General features: G+C 43.2%; 1 protein-coding gene across 2 annotated transcripts; it reads right to left on the bottom strand.

Moving 5' to 3' along the window:
* Positions 1-2,071: 2,071 nt before the first annotated feature.
* LOC143208890 (uncharacterized) lies at positions 2,072-11,976 on the bottom strand. 2 transcript variants are annotated; one of them, XM_076423809.1, is made up of 6 exons: positions 11,446-11,976; positions 6,944-7,200; positions 6,495-6,764; positions 6,151-6,284; positions 5,916-6,081; positions 2,072-5,358 (listed from the first exon to the last, which is right to left on the bottom strand). In XM_076423809.1, exons 2-6 carry the CDS (start codon positions 7,196-7,198, stop codon positions 4,954-4,956), a joined length of 1,230 nt encoding a protein of 409 aa, XP_076279924.1. In that variant the 5' UTR covers positions 7,199-7,200; positions 11,446-11,976; the 3' UTR covers positions 2,072-4,953. The 2 variants fall into 2 exon arrangements, with proteins under 2 accessions (XP_076279924.1, XP_076279923.1); XM_076423808.1 differs by lacking the exon at positions 11,446-11,976 and adding an exon at positions 7,439-9,940.
* Between the last annotated feature and the right edge of the window lie 7,402 nt (positions 11,977-19,378).

The following is a 19,378-nucleotide window of genomic DNA, read 5'->3' on the forward strand; positions in this document are numbered from 1 at the left end:
GCGCGGACCGTCCGCTGTACTGTGAAAGCTCCCATAACATTGCAGGTAACTTGCTCCGCGCGCGGAACGCGGACGGTCCGCTCAAGTGTGAAACGGGGCTAAGCCCGAGTTTGGATACTATGTATTGTCACGTCGCTTTTCTAATTTTTCGAAAGATGTTATGACTAATGTTTGCGACACCGGGAATTTATAAGCCGATGGCCGGGCCACGATCGGCCGTACAATACGTGGTCCTCCCGGGACAAAACACGTCCGCAGACTCACGAGATTTTAAATATCCGACACGAATATTCGGGCGCCAGACACGCGGAAGTGTCACGCGAAATAATATTGCTCTTGAACTAAACGATTACGTTCGAACCGCGAGTCTGCGACGCAGAAAACTGATCCCGAATAGCTAACGAAAGGTACAGGGTTCTACGTCGGGAGTGCACGAGACATTCCCCACGGCGGGAAGGTTTCACACAAGGAATAGACAACGTTTCGGCTAACAAGGTGTTTATTGAACGAAATGGATGAGCTGCCGACGACTTGGCAGCGATTACAAAAGTAGCCGGCGCGTATTATCGCGACTGATGGAAATCGCACGCGCTATGTCTCTCGTAATTTACTAGTTCGCGGAGAATTCGGCAGCGATAAGAACTTCGCGACGCGGAAGGCCTCGAAGGCCGTTTTCCGACCGAACTCAGATGGAATTCGCGATTTCTCTCGGACTTGCGTCGATCGAACAGAATTTACGACCGCGAATCGAACACGCGACGGCTTCACACCGTGGAACGAGTGCAGGTTAGTAAGAATTAACGGCGGCAGCGATTTTATCACGAATCCGCAACATCGCGTTCAAACTGGCGTCGTACAACCGTCACAATGCGGCCACGCGGCCCGCGCTATCCGACCGGATTCGTATCACCAAAACGATATCCTTCACAATACGAAGGATTCGTACTCTGACACAAATAGTGTCCACTAATATCGTCAGCCTATTCTGCCGTTAATTCTCGCGACGCGAATACATAACCTCGCCGCGCTACCCGAGCCAACACGAAGTTCACAAATAATTATTATCGAAAGCCTGATCGGCGCTTACCACTGGTAATTCGGCAGCAAATGACCGGCAGCGAATCTCTAACCATTTCCCTCGGTCTCAGCAGGCGCAAAATACAATAGTTATTAGCAATCGTTCAAAGTGATAACTTTTCGCTAACGATTCCAAAGACGCAGTGATCTTTCACGCTGTGGCCCGGGCACGCGGAAGCGGAGCGTCCCCCACTTTCTTATTCTTCTTCTTTCGCGCAACATCTCGGCCTATCGCTAATTATGAATTTCGCATTAACGAATCCTACGCGACGGCGGTCGGCTTCCGGCATCTCGCGACGTATCCGGCAGCGATGTCTTCCCGTTGGCCGCTTCCCGATGAGACGATCGACGTCGGCCAATTCGGTGGCGGTACTGGCTTCATCCCGGACGAGGTGACGACAGGGTAGAGTCGATGATCGCCTCTGTACCGCATGCCCTCGTCGGCGCCTCCAGGTTGACAGTCCTGGGCCTTGACGATCTCTCGGTGTCTTTCTTCGGGACCATGCCTTCTTCCATCCTCGAGGTGCTTGTCCTCGAGGATTCGTTGCTCTTGCGTTGAAAAGAAGAATTCCGGATCCCGCCTGGGACCCGGATACGGTCCTGTAAACTTTCGTCACGCAAATCGGCGCGACATTCAAAATATTAGAATTCGCCTTTTTTGGTCTCACTCGTGCCCAGGGAGAGCGCTCGCAGCGGCCCTTATCGCGATGCTTGACCAGAGGGTGGCCCGGTCTTCCGTTAGAGAGGTTCGAGTGACGCAGGCAAACTGCCACGTCACAGTATACAGGGTGAATCCGAAGAAACAGAGCACATAAATACCTCCGTTACTTTTCGTTGTACAAAAAAATTTCTTAAGACAAAGTTACACTGTTTGAAGGGCCACATGTAACGGTGTTCAAAATTTTAAAGGCCATTTGTTTATAAGATTTCAAGGTCATCGATGTTTTTTTAAATGGAATGATATACCTTCGTTAAGGTAATGTTGTAGCTGACAAAATATCGAATTCATCCATGTAACACAATATAACCTAACCAAATGACCGTCAACCCAGAAAAATGGAATAAATAAAATTCAACGTGTAAGATTCATTTGCTTTATTTCTGTTACGCAAAATGTTCAAAAATATTCCCTTGAGCTGCTATACATTCATTTAGCCGTCAAGTTACGGAACGTACTGCTGTGTAATTCATTTCTGAGGGAATGACGCACAAGCCCTGACGATTCTTTCTTTCATGTCGTCTACAGTGGTTGGTGGTTCATGATAAACATCGTCTTTCAGATTCCCCGTAGATAGAAATCAAGGGGTGTAAGATCTGGTGAGCGAGCTGGCCATAATACGGGTCCGTTACGTCCAATCCAACGATTTGGAAATTTGTTATTCAAGAATTGTGTTACGACACGGGAAGAATGGGCTGGCCATCCGTCATGTTGATACCACGTCCAAGGGTGTATTTTCCAGGAGAATTGGTAACGATTCTCGTAAAAACGCAAAGTATTTTTCTGCATTTAATGTTCCGGTTATAAAGTGAGGCCCAATTATTTGGTTGTTTAAAATTCCGCATCAAACATTGACAGATCATGGTCTTTGTTTGTCGACTGTTCGTAACCACCGCGGATTTTCAGATTACCAATAATGCATGTTTTTTAAATTTATCTGCCCGTGATTGGTAAACGAAGCTTCATCGGTAAATAATACTTTATTAAAAAATGCTCTATCGTTTATCAATTGTCTCAATCCCCACTAGCAAAAGTTTACGCGGTTTACAAAGTCTTTACCATGAAGTTCTTGGTGAATTGATAGGTGAAAGGGGTGAAATTTTTGTTCATGGAGTATTTGCACTACACATTTTTGACTAATGCCACTTTCTCGTGCGATTTGCCCCGTACTAGCATGAGGGTTTGTATCCACTGCTGCCAGAACATTAATTGTGTTTGCTTCATTCCTTACAGTCTTCACCTTCGCACATTTTTTATTTTCAACACTACCGGTTTCACGGAATTTATTTATCAAATCGGAGTAAACGGAAACTGATGGACAATTACGATTAGGAAATCGGTCCTTGTACAACCGCACTGCTTCTTTTAAGCACTGTCGACTTTCTCCATAAATGAATATCATATCAATCTTATCTTCCTTCGAGTAACGCATTGGTGCAATAGACATTGGGTAGTCCTACGTATACCCTTCCCACCTAGACCGAAAAATCTCTAAATCCAACCTCCCTTCGGTTCCCGCATCGCTGCCTGAACCTCGGCTTATAACAATCCCATCGATCTGATTCGGTAGCTCTGTCGCACATGTTGTATATAATCGGCTCGTTCAAAGCTGATCCGTGCGTATTTTTGTCTGCCACAACAACTTTTTCAGGTATATCACCAGTGGTCGGGTGTAATAACCCGCCCGTTGCGAGGCGTGCCGTAGGCTCGCCACGAGCAGCTAGTTATAGATAAAAGTTACAGAACCACGAAGAGCCCAGCTGGGCGAGGGGCGGAAGGGTAAGGAGCCTGGCGGGACTCGCAGATGGCAACCCTGCCAGGAAGTGCAAATTAAAAATTAGGTTTGTGCCTGTCCAAGTAGACAAATTTTAAGGGTGTTGCATAAGTTGCTAACACATCAGCGATAATGAAAAAATATTTACAGCTCCTGGTTTCGTAACGCAATAAATTTGACAAATAAAGCAACCGCAGTAAAAATTTGTATAAGTGTAAAACCGTGATCACCTCTATGAAACGGTTCATATTGGTCGGTGTGAGTTTGTCGGGCATTGAACGTCGCAGCGAATATCGGTCCATCATTTTTATTGCTTGTTTTTGGTGTTAAACATGAAACAATTTTCGTGTGCTCCGAACGCGATTCGTACGGGCGTCGGTCAATCTTTATGGTAATGCCGTGACGAACGGAGTCAAAGCAGGAACTCGTTACCTGGCACGTAGCACAAACTTAGCACAACTCAGCACAACTATTGAAATTATTTAATTTAACAAGTGGGGGACTAACTTCTAGGAGGCTCAATAATATCTGACAGACGGGCACGGGGCGAGGATTAAAAATGTCCTCTGGTTACGGTATTCTCGACGTCGAACGAGAAACACGTTCTGTGCATTGAAAAGACCGTACGCGATAATATCTGTGTTCGCAAAGAAAACCGCCGCATGTCACAATTTCAAAAAATTAGAGTTTGTACATTAATTGAGCTCTATAGTAAAGGATGTATGCATTTACCAGAAAAAAGTACTGACAATAAGTTCGAAAGGCTGAAAAAAATAATGCAATCTAACCGATGTCCTATATCAAAGCATTAGTGATCAAAACTTCAAACGGCAATATCTCGAAAATGAAATTATGTGACATGCGGCGTTCTTCCGGACAACCACAGATATATCGACGCCAGTAGTCGTATAATTCTATCTAAAAACGTCTCGATTGGTACCATCATTGGCAGACTCCCCAAAACCCGAAGCTTCTCGTTCCTTCGAATAGAAACTCCACAAAGTAAATTGTCAATACTTATTGTCTATTTGCCAGTCTATCAATTTCTTCTAAATGTAACAATTTAAACATCGATCAAGCGTTCTCCTAGAAAATTGTAAAAAGACTGGAAAGATAGCTAATCGCTTCAGCTCGCGGTTCAATTGTTCATAAATCCTCTGATCACAGCGAGCTCGGGAAGTCGCAATCGCCTAGCATCAAACATCATTTTCAAGTTAAACAAATCGTCCTGCCATACTCGAAATAGAACTAATGTTTAAACAGCGAATCTCTTTGGACCATCGAATAATCCATGCGTCTATCGTTTGATACGATTCCACAGCCTGTAGACACGAGATGCGCGACGATTTTAACGAGCATCGAATCGACCATCGAGAAATATAATCTAGAGATCGAGCAGTCCCATATCGTCGAATTTGGGAAGCCTCCTGGTCATCACCCTCCTATAAGCCGCGCTTCTGTATCCAGGATTGTCAGAGGCGCCATTCGCAGACGGCAATAGTTTGTCGATGTCTTTTGCTTGGCTCTTGTCCACCAGAACGAAGGGTAGAACGGTTATCGAGGAGATCAGGCCGTAAATCCCTCTTTCCTTCATGCACCTGTTGATGTCGTCCATAGTAGGCGGTGGGGTCTTGCAGTTGAGTCGCTTCATGGTGCTCGTCAACGTGTGAACGTACTGGACGATCAAGTCGTTCATATGGTTCTCGTAGACCTCCTCCGACGGGCTGGTGTTCAGGAAGTATTGCAGATCGGTCGCCGGCGTCGAGTAAAAGCACGCTTGGAAGTCCACCTGGAACGTAAATCGAAGCTCGATCGATCGTCGCCGACGCCGGAATTGAATTGTAAATGAAATCTGCGCGAGCGAAAGAATTCGTGTTTAGGAAGTAGTCGGGCGTGAATGGTTTGCTTGCTTGCTTGTTTGTGTTGCCAGTGCTATCTTTTTCTCGTCGTTTCCAGCTCTTTACTACTGCGTACCGACAGGTGCAGAATATACCTAAACGCGACGTTCCCGACTGTCGAAACGCTTTCCTTTTTTTCGAACGCCTCTTTCTCTTTAGTCGCGACCCGCTCGAATTGATATCAAAGTTTCCCTTCGATCCAAGGGTCTCTAACCCTGTCGATAGTGTGCTTCCGATAGTACAATCGCGAAGAAAGTGGTGTCACACGGGCCAGACACGGCGGACAATGATAACTTTTGGTTAGCTGTATACTTCAGCGAGGAGCGAATAATACGAATTATAAAATGAACAAACACAAAATAAAAGGTATAGGGATTATGATGATGACAATGAGTAGATTCAGGATGTTTTTGGAAATGTCTTAAGAGAATGTATTATAGTAACTTACGAAAATGTGATCGATAGGCTTCGAGTTTTCATCATATTTGAACAACATGTTGTTCACCCAAAAGTCGCCATGATTGATTACACTAAACTCGTCGCCTCGCCGTTTGGCAACCGAGATGCCAAGTTCATACATTTGACTAGCCATCGCTCTAATTTTATCCGAGTATCTGTGAATTTAAAACACTCGTTAGTAACTTGTTCATTAAAATATTGTGTAATTTAAAAAACACACTCACCTCTTCCCAAGTTCAGGCCACTTTTCAATTTCATCTGCCAACGCAGCGCATCCGAGGTTGAAAATACTTTTTACTTCTTCCGAATATTTCTCGTTAAACATACCCTTCCAGTATTTCGCTTTTTGTTCCGGTTCCTATAACGATACATGCATTCGAAAGAATTGTTGATGATTTCTAGATTCTATCACACCGATATAATATCTAATCTGTTTAGAGGAGTCTCTGAGATTCTACAATTTGATGTACCTTGTGAAAAACTGATTCTCCTGATTTAGAGATTCTGAGCAGACTAGGGACCAATGATCTATGGTTAGGGGCCGAAGAAATGATCACTGATGTTTCACCTTTTCGCACAAAGCGACCGAGGCGGCGTGAAACTTGCCCAATCGTCGAATTGCCAACACGCAATGGGCCAAGTCAAGACCGGCAATTCTGTCAGCCATGCGGAATCCGGTAGCTGCCAGATCCTCCATGACCAAACACAGTGGTCGTTCCATTCGCACGTGGTAGATTTCGGCACCGAGCCGAATTCCTGAGCCCAACATGTCCGACATCTTCTTCAAGGTGTCCGTCATCATGACGATCTCCGTGTCGAATACTTGTGCATTCTCGATCTACCGACACACAAACAAATCCACATTACACGTTATCTCAAATCAAAACATAAATTTTACTTATTTTTAAACATAGGAAACGACGTAATCAGCTTGAAGTCACGGAGTTATCATTTCCACGGAGGAAATAAATAAATGATCACTTAGTTAATCGGTGAATAGAATGAACTTTAATTTACCAGTTCCTTGCGAGCTCCCTCGAGGATCGGCTCGATCTTGCAGATGAGCGACTTCTTCCCTTTGACCCTCTTATCGCCCTGCATGCGGGTGTACTCGATGGCTACCCTCATCATATCGCTGCAATAGTTGTCACCCATGCTAGTCGCCGGTTTCACAAATACATCGATCACCTGCAGCGTGCTGTCGTCCTCGGATAGACGCAGTATCCCCTCGGTGAAGTCGACATTCAGCCATGACGGTGTCACCAGGGCCATTTCTGAAATTGGAATTGGAATTGGAGAATTTCCCCGACAAATCATTGTTCTTCTCGGCGCGTCAGCCAATGCGGAAATTATTCTTTACGGCAGGCATGCCAAACTCTTTTACCACCAAGGGCCTCATTCAGTATTATAAATTAATTCGAGGGCCTCAATTGAAAAAAGCAGACTCGAAATAAAAAGGAAACACATTTTTTTATTAACGTTGCTGTTACGCATATAAAATAACATACATACTGTTCAAGATTGGCGCGCCCGAGCGCCATATTGTTACACCGGCTCCGCGCGACCCCGTCAAGACTAGCGCGATCCCGCTGAAACCGCGAGCGATATCGTATGCCATTGAGGCTTACGCGGGCAATAGATCACCTGCGTGATGGGTGTAAACCCATTCTCGATCCTTCCGGAATGTTCGCGAACGCTCAATCGGAACCACCGGTGCGTGACGATCTTCCAGAAGGATCTGGACAATAAATGAGAGTGACAACCGTCGCCTCACTCTCTCTGCGACAAACGATCAGCTGTTACACGTCAATCAAGTGATTTTTTTCCAAAGCCTTTTTCAATTCTTCTTTATTTCAAACTCATTATACATCAGTTCAGCTACATAGTGTAATTTCATTTGACAATCTGTTCTTAAGGTCAAATATAGTTTATTTATACGTAGATCCATACATTCGTCCTCACAATATCTTTTATACAGGCCACTTGTCTTCCGTTCAAATCCATCCGTTACCACACTTATCCATTCCTTTCAATCATCCATTCTGTCTCTCATACCAATCACTCTGCGATCCTGTCTCACTCTTCTCAGTCATTCCATTCTTTCAATTACACGTTCCTTTCATTCTAGTCAAGCAAGACCGCATCCTCCACATTTTGTCCTTCACATTTTTGGTCCTTCGAGCCGGATCCCTTCACAAAGTTGTTTTTTTCAAGTTTACTTTACAAGTATCATACCGTATTCAGTTGCCTTGTAACGTTTTGGTAGTAAGATGCAATTCAAGTTCTACAATTCTAAATTCAAAAATCTCCTTCAAGCTGCCGAAATCGAGCAAACAGTGTGTAATGATAAAAAACTGGATATCTGAACTTGGAGATATTCATTTACTTGAGAAAGGTGATATGTACAGCTATTATTGTTATGCTTACAATAAAAAGATTGATCCAGTAATTAATACTACATAGATTAAATGGAAATGGCACGCGGTTTGCTGAATGCCGATAGTTATGTATTTATCGCTTCTGCGATACCGATGCGATGGAACAAACGTGACGCGAGTTAGAAAATTCTCATACAGATTTCCTGCACAAACAACTCTGTTAATATGAAAACGACAGTGTGAGGAAGTAAATGGTACATAATAGGAGGTCAGTCTCTGTTAGGGCGCCGAGTGTTTAACCAGTGCCGTAACGAGAGCGTGGCGAAGGAGTCGCCCGCCACGGGCGCAACTGGATTTGGGGCGCAAAACAAAGAATACCGACCCGGTTGAGAGTCGCTTGGACGCTTTTCAAATCTTGCAAAAAAATTACGAACTCTCATTACAAAACACGTATTCGACTCTAGACATAGAATTAAGGATTTTCATAACAATGCCTGTAACAACAGCTTCCTGCAAACGTTCGTTTAGCAAATTAACACATTACCGACCGGTGATTATTGTACAATTTTAAAAAATCTATGGAACATAGCTAAACACTTTTTAGTGGAACTTTCAATAGCAACAGCAATTTTCATTGCGAAGTAACAAGTCACCCTCAATAACGTCATCTAATAGTTTCATTTAAGATTGCAATGTAAAAGAAAATTTCTATGCTTTCTTTTGGTACAGCACAATTATTTAAAATCCTATTAATAGGCTTCCGGTAGGTAAAGTGTTAAAAATTATAAAATCGTACCTTCGTTCTTCTATTGGACTAGAGCAATTAACGAACATGTCTATAATATCAATTGAAGAAGATGTTGCCAAAACATTAAATTATGACGATATAATAGATGTGTTTGCAAATGAAAAAACGAGAAAAATGACTTTATAAGATATGCTGAACTGTGTTATGTTTTTATTATTTTATTTTAACATATACCTATGTTTTGTATTTCTTTTATTTTGTCGTCGTTGAATATGAATAAAAATTTGTTCTTATTTAGGTTATAGATTATTTATTCATACAAATACCTTGACAAATGCATTATTGTATATACAGGCAACTCATTTTCATGAGGTTAATAGTATTTAATATATTGCATTGAGTAAAATTTAACTTGTTACATTAAAATTTTTTATTTTTTTGTCATTATTGGGTTACGGGGAGGCGCAAGTTAGACACTTGCTACAGGAGCTTCATACCCTCGTTACGGCACTGTGTTTAACCAATCTCTGGTAATCGCCTCGACCAACGTACAATGAAACAGTATTTTTAAATGTCTAATCTGTTGAAGCTATTTATCGTCTCGAGTGTCCATTTTTACGACTGTTGGTTTCGAGTGAACCACACGACGCGATGCGACGCCCCACAGTGGACGAGAAATGGATCTTTTTGCACAAAAATCTGTCGACAACTCAGTTTTTCATCGATGCAATTGGAATTTTTCTTCAAATGTTCGTAAAGGACTACACTTTGATGACGTGCTGCGCGAAAATCGTTAGCTGTCACAAGAAATCAAGAATCCTTATCTGCAAAACCCAATAACTTCGATACTTCATCCGCCCATACCATAAATTTGCATGTCCCAGCTGAGTTGCCGACACTTCTTAACCCTAAACCCTAAACCGCACAATTTTAAACTGTAAATCTGGCTCTGAGAATTACCAATTGAATAGATTTTAGGGTTAAGAAGTGTCGGCAACTCAGCTGGGACATGCAAATTTATGGTAAGGGCGGATGAAGTATCGGAGTTATTGGGTTTTGTAGATAAGGATTCTTGATTTCTTGTGACAGCTAACGATTTTCGCGCAGCACGTCATCAAAGTGTAGTCCTTTACGAACATTTAAAACAAAATTCCAATTGAATCGATGAAAAACTGAGTTGTCGGCAGATTTTTGTCCAAAAAGATCGGTTTCTCGCCCACTGTGCGCCCCGACGAAACTACTGGCGATACCTTATTTTTTTATTTTTGTCACCAGTAGTTAAAAAATACGTTGATGAAAAGTAAGTTAAAATGATGAAACACTTACCTTACTTCCTGTGTAAATGAAAATATAATTATGGAAAATAGATATCTAATTTAAATTACATTACAGTTACACATATCCTACCAGGAGTGCCAGCGGCAATCGCAGCGATACGTCGGGTGATTGTTCGTCAAGTGATATACGTCAAATAAACGTTCAAATACTTCATTATTTTTAATTTTATTTTGTTTTATATATGAGAATACAATATACCTTCAAACTGGGTTATCAAATCATTTCAACGAAAAAATGATTACATTAGTTCTGTTCACAAAAATCGATTTCTAGCAAAATCCTGAGGTCGTGGACAAATTTTGAGACCAGATTTGAAACCAGCGTGAAAAAATCTACGGGAAATGATATATAGCTTGTTAAAAAAAAATTTCCGCGCGTGGTATCGGAGAACCACATTTTTTTGAAATTGTGAAAGTTTAACGAATTTTCTCAAGGTTAAAAAACGTTCGTACGATAATATCTCTATTTTTCCCATATTCTGCCAAGTTTCAGCTTTAATTTAAAAAAAATTTCATCGCTCTACCTCATTTCTATCGAAAGTTCTTTGATTTTGAATCGAGTTTGGTCGAAAGTTCCCGCTGTGCGGCGCGTCGAACGGTGAACGAAACGGATTTGAGCTATTCACAGAATTTCTTGCGAACAACTATGGAAGCTACAGCGGCGTATATTTATATTCATTATGCGTTAGTCGTGAAGGATAACCGAAGAAAATCAAGACGATGGTAGCAAACACATTGGTGTACACAAAGAAATACAAAAAATGTTAGCAGTTTATTGAGTGAATTAAAGTTTCAAAGTGTTAGTAGACAAAAAATATCGTAGAAAATCACCAGGATGATGCACAATGTATTTTGTGTTTTATATAGTCAGAACTCGTCACGCACCGTGACGGTCTGTAGACAGGCCATAAGAAAAAGAGATCTCGTAGAATCAGTAGAACTATGTATATTTTGTATTCTGTCTAAAGATTAATTGTTTCGCACTATGTCCACTTGTTTTGACCACACGAATGAAAGGGTACCACGAGAATGAAGAATTCGTTGGTCGCCACTGACCTGCAAGTCTTTTTCGTAGATCGTCCACCAAATGGATCGCTTCGCTTCGCCTTCGTGAATCTGTGATACGAAGCGGTGCTAGGATATATAAGATAGAATCAATATTTATACTCTAACGAGAATCCCCCAGACCGCGTACATCATCTTATCGTCGACACTGTCGTCGGATAACAGTCGGCACGAGCGAGTGTGGGAACTGCGTCGCGATTTCCTTGTTCACGTCAGTCACGCGCACATTGCGCCATAGACGACGTTTTTCGTGTATCGTTTATTGGCCCCCCTATTGATCACCGGTCCCTCTACTTCTCAGAATCCACTCAGACTAGTTGGCAGAATTACACTCTTGCTCGCACACTCTGCTCACTGTAGAGAGTAGCTTTTTTTTATTGTTTTACACATGGGGAGTTGAAGCTTTATGCCATGCCCCGGGGTCATCGCAATCCCGGGGTGTGTGGGGACTCCCTCAGCTGTGCCCCCGAAGTTTAATCGGGTTTGGCATGTGCAACGCCCATGGACACAAGGTGCGCTTGTACGTGATAATGCAATCAGATAGAGTAGCTGCCGCTGAGAAAACTCGCACAACAGTTCATATCATTTGCAGTATAATAAAATTGTTAGTGTTCATGCATCAATTATCTATTGCATGCGCCCCACGTTTTTCGTTTTAAATCTTACAAGTATTTTCATAGCTATTCAAAATTCGCAATCACAAATTTTCAGGACTACCTGCACGGGGTTAGGAATCTGTATGGGGCTAGAAAAAATTATTTTATATTTTTTAGTCCGTTTATTACACGTGGTGTTTTTAAAAAATTTATTTTACACTTTTTAATCCGTTTTAAAAACGTGGTATTTTTTAAAAATTTATTTTTATTTAAATAATTATTCTTGTATATTGTAGTACGAAATATTTTTGCTTTCGACTGCTCTGACGCTGACCGGTCAAGTTGAACGGTAACGGAACCTTTAATGACTGAAACGTAAGAGAATACCCATTTTTTTATGGATAATTCAAAATAGGTTCTTAACCCGTCCATTCATTCTTGTTTACATATTTTTGAACCTGCAATAACATTTGTTCGTTTGGCAGCTCGTTTTCGAGAAAATCGAGTTGGAAAATGCAGCGAATATACGTGCAATTGCATAGGAATCGTCTGACGCGTCTGACCATGATCAACCAATTCTTTCTGCATATCCTGAAGCAGACCTGGGCGACGCGCGACGGTGCGGTGGCCCGAAAAACACATGTTGCTACTACTCTGAGACTGTCTTACCGAGCAAGAGAAGGGAAGAATCAGCAACATGTGTTTTTCAGGCCACCGTCGCCCAGGTCTGACCTAAAGCACGCGAACCTCGCGGAAGTTTAAACTCGATTTTCTCGAAAACGAGCTGCCAAACAAAAAAATGTTATTCCTTTTTTCGACTTATTTTTGCATGTAGAATCACCCCTTTGCCGGTTGTACCACGATTTCGCAAACACCCTGTATAATACAAGTATACAATGATTCGAATTGACTACTAGAAAGTTAGAAGTCGGATGGAACGTCTGTAACTCTGGGTTCCACCACAAATCTCGTTGCCTAAATATAAAATATGCCATGTTACGAGTCAGTTTATCGGTCAAGGGTTGACAAAAATTGATTTTCTTCGAACACAGTCCGAAGAGAACTTTGACAATTTCCAAGAGAAGGGCTTGCGATCGTCGACCTAATTTTTGAACAGGGTCTTGTGAACCAACTCGCTCGCATACTAAAGGACTGTTTAGTCTGGTCAGGCCGTGCCAGTACACCAATGCTTAAGGATAGGGTGTCAGGCATCGGAAATGCCTGGCGGACTAAACTTCGTTAAAAATTCTATTCAATTCCTAGTAGTAGCGTAAAACTCTCGTTAAACTTCGACGAATTTTTTTTCTGCGCCCAGCTTTAACGAGTGATTGTTAAATGGTCGATTCCGAAAGATATTACATAAAGCAGAAGGGTTAACGGAGTTATAAATTTGAAGTTTCAAGTTTATAAAACAAGTTGAAGCGTCAATAACTTGTTCGTTTAACAAGTCGACCTGTTAAATACTAGTCAGCTGATTGGTAGATCACACATACGTGCACGGAACAGATAAAAAGCAGAGCAACGACCTCGACTGAGGCCTTTTTCTTGGGCATTCTGATAACGCGGTAACACTAACCGCGGACACGCTGTTGCCTATTATTCGTTTAACTAACACGACAATTGTCAACTGTCAACATCTCGAAAACGAATCCTCAACTTGGTAAATGGGCCACTTCTCCACCATAGGCACCAAGTTCTGTAAAACAATAATCGTATGATGTAATCTTTTGACTCGAGTCACAATGAACAGCTTTCTCGTCTGTTTTTCTCAGAGAGCGCGTCAATTCATAGTACCTGATGTTTACCAACGTACGTGGCACGTGTCAGTCAAGGCAAATTAGAAAACTATCTTAAACATGGAATACATCAACCGCAAACATGCAATTCAGATTTGCGGTTGCCCAAGTCACAATGGACATCTTCGGAGCCGCTATAGCCATGCGTTCGCGGCAAGTACAAGCAATCACGCGGATAAGTGACTCCGGTCATGTCAAACAACGTCGCAAAGAACGTTGACCACCGGGAGCCGGCTGTGTATCGGTACGCTCACGCGAACTTGAAACGTTTACTCTCGCCCGACGAAGGTACTCGATTGAAGTTATTATGAAATTCCCCTCCGAACCATTCCCCGCTTCCCCGTCCTTATTCGCTTCTACGTAACCCTGCAATCAACAGAAGTTTCACGGTGCATGTGCTATTCTCTATCCACTGTCATCATCGTATCCGAGGTGTTCCATGCGGTTTCGTAACCATAAATGTCCGCGGATAACTACGAAGGCCAACGGCGCTTATGCCTGCCTCTTTACTCGAGGAAGTCAGAATCCTGTAACCGGAACATGACAAACTTGTTTTCACCTTCGATGAACCGACGGCAATCGATCGTCGCAATTAACAATCGAAACCGTGGCAAAAAGGATCGCCGACGATCGGCCGTGATTCGCATACGTAACAACGAGTCTTCTTCTTGCTCGTGTCTAGTCTCATAAAATACAATACTGTCATGACCAGGGTTGCCATCTGCGAGTCCCGCCAGGCCCCTTACCCTTCCGCCCCTCGCCGAGCTGTGCTGCGGAGTCCGCCTTTGCTTCCCCCACTCTTCCGCCTCTGATAGCGGGTAGAGAAAATAACGGGTGTTCGCGTCAGCGTTAGTGGGAAGAGTGGGGGAAGCAAAGGCGGGCTCCGCAGCACAGCTGGGCGAGGGGCGGAAGGGTAAGGGGCCTGACGGGACTCGCAGATGGCAACCCTGGTCAAGACATTAGAAAATGTTCATAGGTTTCTTAAACTATTTTCGACGTGTTGAGATTATCAAAAGATAAAATACATTTGGTCCGAAGAATTTCGTTTTGCACTAAGACCCTTCGTCTTCGTGTTTCACGTTTGCTCGCCGATCTTGCGCAATTGATTGCGTGATTTCATAAAAAATTTATCACACACGTGGATCTTCATGTGCTTTGGATTTATCTTGATAACGAGAGTCCCAAGCGTAAACCATCACGGAACTTTTTCGACAATTTTCTGCAGTACTGAGTGTTTACTGCTTTATGATAAAACACCGGGAGATTATGTGACTGTCGCAACAAGGTGTAGTAACCGCGCAATACTTTGTTGCGCAATTATCGCGGTGTTACCGATAGCCGTTGCGATTTCAATTGGCCGCGTGTAATGGGCACTCTTAAAAAGACGAAAACTTTTTGAATATTGCACTATACGGCTTGGAGTTCTTGAGAAGTTAGAACAATTAGTTTACTACACGACGTGGAAAAAAATGTTTTGAAAAGATTGCAATTGGTCCGAATCACGGAGCAAATACAAAAATACTAAAATACTTGAAATTGTACATCATGCAACCAGCCGTGGCCTTTAATAATGCCATAATTGTGAAAACGCTCGTTTTGTGCAAATAAGGTCAGGGTTACGGTAAACCAGGCGCAGTAGATTAGGGCAGCGATGGTCAGACAAGTCAGTTACAGTTCAATTCGTACATTCTGTTGATTCTTGCACATGTTACGTGTCATAGAGCACCAGGACTGAATTCATGAATACATACTAATTCAATCATTGTTTACGAACGTTCTCATTGTTATTCGAGTCTTCTCGGAATTATGAAACGATTGTGGGTCTGTCAAGGAAAATCTGTTTCCTTTAAGTTCTTACTACTATTTCGGAATCTATTATATTTAGAAACGTTTTCCGGATCAATTCGCCAGATTCCTTTCAAGAACGCTGGAAAATCTGCCAGCATCGAGGAGTTTTCAAAATTCGCTCGAATTTCCTGTTTATCTCGCGCGGCTGAATCAAACGGTTTCAAGAAATGGAATACAGGGTGTTCCAGACCAAGTGTAAGTCCCGGAAATGGGAGGTTCCTTGGGTCATTTGAAGCGACATTTTCCTTTGCAAAAACGGCGTCCGCGGCTTTGTTTAGGAGTTATTAACGAAAAACACGGACCAATCAGAGCGCGCCCTGGGCCGCCGCGCCGCGCCGCGCTCGCATCAGAGCGTTGGCGATACGCCGTGACATGGCGCGGCGGCCCAGGGCGCGCTCTGATTGGTCCGTGTTTTTCGTTAATAACTGCTAAACAAAGCCGCGGACGCCATTGTTGCAAAGGAAAATGTCGCTTCAAATGACCCAAGGAACCTCCCATTTCCGGGACTTACACTTGGTCTGGGACACCCTGTATAGCTGGTCGTTCACGTCCATTTTATTACCCCCTATCGAAAAAGAATATTCAGGATTGAGCAAACTTACACGACCTCAGGACCGTTAAGTTGTCGTACGATTGTTGAAGAGCACATACCTCATCTTATCTACCCTATTAAGATCGTGGCACACTAGACCGTACCGCTGTCTGACCAGACCCGACCAACTCAACGTTTTGACTTTCTTCCAGGGACTTAATACCGTTAAAATTTGTATACCGGTAAAATTTTCATACCGGTATTACGCCGTGTGACGTAATACCGGTATAAACTTGGTAACGGTATTGGTCCAACCGAATATACCGGTAACCGATATGAAATACGGGTATTTTTCGGTTATTTGGGAAGGGGAAATGGGGCAGTGGGATATTCCGCACGCTTCGCCCGATCCCCACTTTTCGACTCACGCGTAGCTCCTGCTGTTCATAAGAGTAAGAACAGATGTCGCTACTACAATGTATTTTGTGGAAATCAAGTATTTGCATGCATCGGTTGATACATGCAATACTGGATCCAATAGTCGGATAAAGATGTCGAGAAACGTGTCGAGTCCAACTTCTCAACACGTGTAATGAATTTGGTACACTCGCGAATCACCGAATGACTGTATACACGTAGAACATTTATTAACGTTGATACAATAAACGAGATGTACATAGACATATGTTAGTCAGTAACATATAGTCGGAGATTAACTTGATATAAACTGAGAGCCACCAAAATGGTGGATCAGACGAGCTGAATTAAGCACGTCTTAACTGTTCGAGCGCACGAAGAAGAAGATCGATCGACACGATTAGCGTGTCGTTCGGAATAACGCATACGGTCGTGCGCAGGCGCAGCAGCTCCCCACTACGCACAGATGCGGAGTGGTACGCGCGACCCCACACACTCCCCCCCCTAGTGCGTTACTGCAAGAAACGCATGACACAAAATAAATTCATACTGCAGCAACAGGTGAGCCAAAGGCTCAGGCAACGCGAAAAGCTTCGCGCTCTCGCTTAATATCTTTAAGACTTTCAAGCGGGGGCACGAAGACATCGGACTCCGGTCCATTCATACTCTCCAACAGCCAAAAAGTATTTCGATTCCCACTATGCGATTCTTGTAGAGTTTTCCGCGCTGATTCCGAATTTGTTTTTCATTTGTTTCCTATACGTCCAGTTTTTGAGAAAATGGAGTTTAAAAAAAGACATATTTTTCAACTTTAAACAAATATTGTGATGTTATTATAAAAGATATTGAATTGTTCTTTACAGCGAAAGGTTCTGTAGACTTTCCTGAATACAGTGATATCCAATATTAATACATTACGAGTGTTTAAACATGTTTAAACAATGATTAAAGACGGAGAGACACCACTTTTGCACCAATTTTTGCGGATATTTTCGAATTTATCTAAAAAAATAAGGGTCCAGCGGAAAATCGAACTATACCACGCGATAGAGCAGACTTTTATCTTGAAAAACCCCCGTTTGAAGTTTGCGACATCGACGTTTTTTTCGAGCCAGAAAGCAAAATATCTTTGTTTGTATCAACTTCTGCCAGAACATTAATTGTGTTTGCTTCATTCGTTACAGTCCTCACCTTCGTACATTTTTTATTTTGGACACTACCAGTTTCACGGAATGTATTTATCAAACCGGAATAAACGGAAACTGATGGACAATTACGATTAGGAAATCGGTCCTTGTACAACCGCACTGCTTCTTTTAAACACTGTCGACTTTCTCTATAAATGAAAATCATATCAATCTTATCTTCCTTCGAGTAACGCATTGGTGTAATAGCAATTGGCTAGTTCTACGTATACCCTTCCTACCTAGACCCAAAAATCTCCAAATCCAAACCCCCCTTAGTTCCCGCATCGCTGCCTGAACCTCGGCTCGTAACAATCCCATCGATCTGATTCGGTGGCTCTGTCGCACATGTTGTAAATAATCGGCTGGTTCAGAGCTGATCCGTGCGTATTTTTGTCTGCCACAACAACTTTTTCAGGTATATCACCAGTGGTCGGGTGTAATAACCCGCCCGTTGCGAGGCGTGCCGTAGGCTCGCCACGAGCAGCTAGTTATAAATAAAAGTTACAGAACCAGAAAGAGCCGAGCTGGCCGAGGGGCGGAAGGGTAAGGAGCCTGGAGGGACTCGCAGATGGCAACCCTGCCAGGAAGTGCGAATTAAAAATTAGGTTTGTGCCTGTCTAGGTAGACAAATTTTATGGTTGTTGCCCAAATTGCTAACACATCAGCGATAATGAAAAAATATTTACAAGTGTAAAACCGTGATCACCTCTATGAAACGGTTCATATTGGTCGGTGTGAGTTTGTCGGGCATTGAACGTCGCAGCGAATATCGGTCCATCATTTTTATTGCTTTTCTTTGGTGTTAAACATGAAACAAATTTTGTGTGCTCTGAACGCGATTCGCACGGGCGTCGGTCAATCTTTATGGTAATGCCGAGGCGAACGGAGTCAAAGCAGAAACTCGTTACCTGGCACGTAGCACAAACTTAGCACAACTCAGCACAACTGTTGAAATTATTTAACACGTTGATCGCCACGTCACCCATATCGGGGTGACGGGTGTGCTTCCGTGGGGGCCCGTCACCCAAATATGGGTGACGCTCTTCTTGTTCGAGTTAATTAAAAATAGGATATTATATTGTTACGTCCGGAAGGTTACTCGCGTGATTTTATCGCTTCGCGACACGTGACCTACGCTATACGCACCAATATGACGCAACCTTTGTCCACGCGGGACGTACGTCCGACGTCTGACGGGACCACGACCTTCGCGAACACAATCTACTGGCTAGCACTTACTACTGACAATGAGATGGCGACGAAGGGGATAGTGCGGCCGGTCTGAATCACGGAATTTCTGAGTAGAAAACGTCAGCGGCTCTCGGGCAGTAGAACGGGTGGTCCGTGGGTACGGCAGGCCTCCTTCAGCTGGCTTGCTCTCGCTGCTGGTTGGCGGCTGTACCAGAATCTGGCTGGGTCGTCACGGGAACGACGATCTTCACCCGTCCCCGGAAGATGATGTCGCTGATGATCCTGGGTTCACGTGTGATACCCAGGAACTGTTACCCACCGTTTTCACTCGCGTAGATGCGTGCGAGTTTCCGCAAC

Source organism: Lasioglossum baleicum, chromosome 5 (assembly GCF_051020765.1).
Source record: "Lasioglossum baleicum chromosome 5, iyLasBale1, whole genome shotgun sequence".
NCBI classification, from domain to species: domain Eukaryota; kingdom Metazoa; phylum Arthropoda; class Insecta; order Hymenoptera; family Halictidae; genus Lasioglossum; species Lasioglossum baleicum.

Excerpts from the sequence above, each read along its gene's own strand:
- LOC143208890 (XM_076423808.1), bottom strand. The coding sequence starts at position 7,544 with ATGGCATACGATATCGCTCGCGGTTTCAGCGGGATCGCGCTAGTCTTG. Across the intron at positions 6,082-6,150 it reads TGGCCTGAACTTGGGAAGAG|ATACTCGGATAAAATTAGAG; the intron begins GTGAGTGTGTTT and ends TTAAATTCACAG. Across the intron at positions 5,359-5,915 it reads AGCCTATCGATCACATTTTC|GTGGACTTCCAAGCGTGCTT; the intron begins GTAAGTTACTAT and ends TTTACGTTCCAG.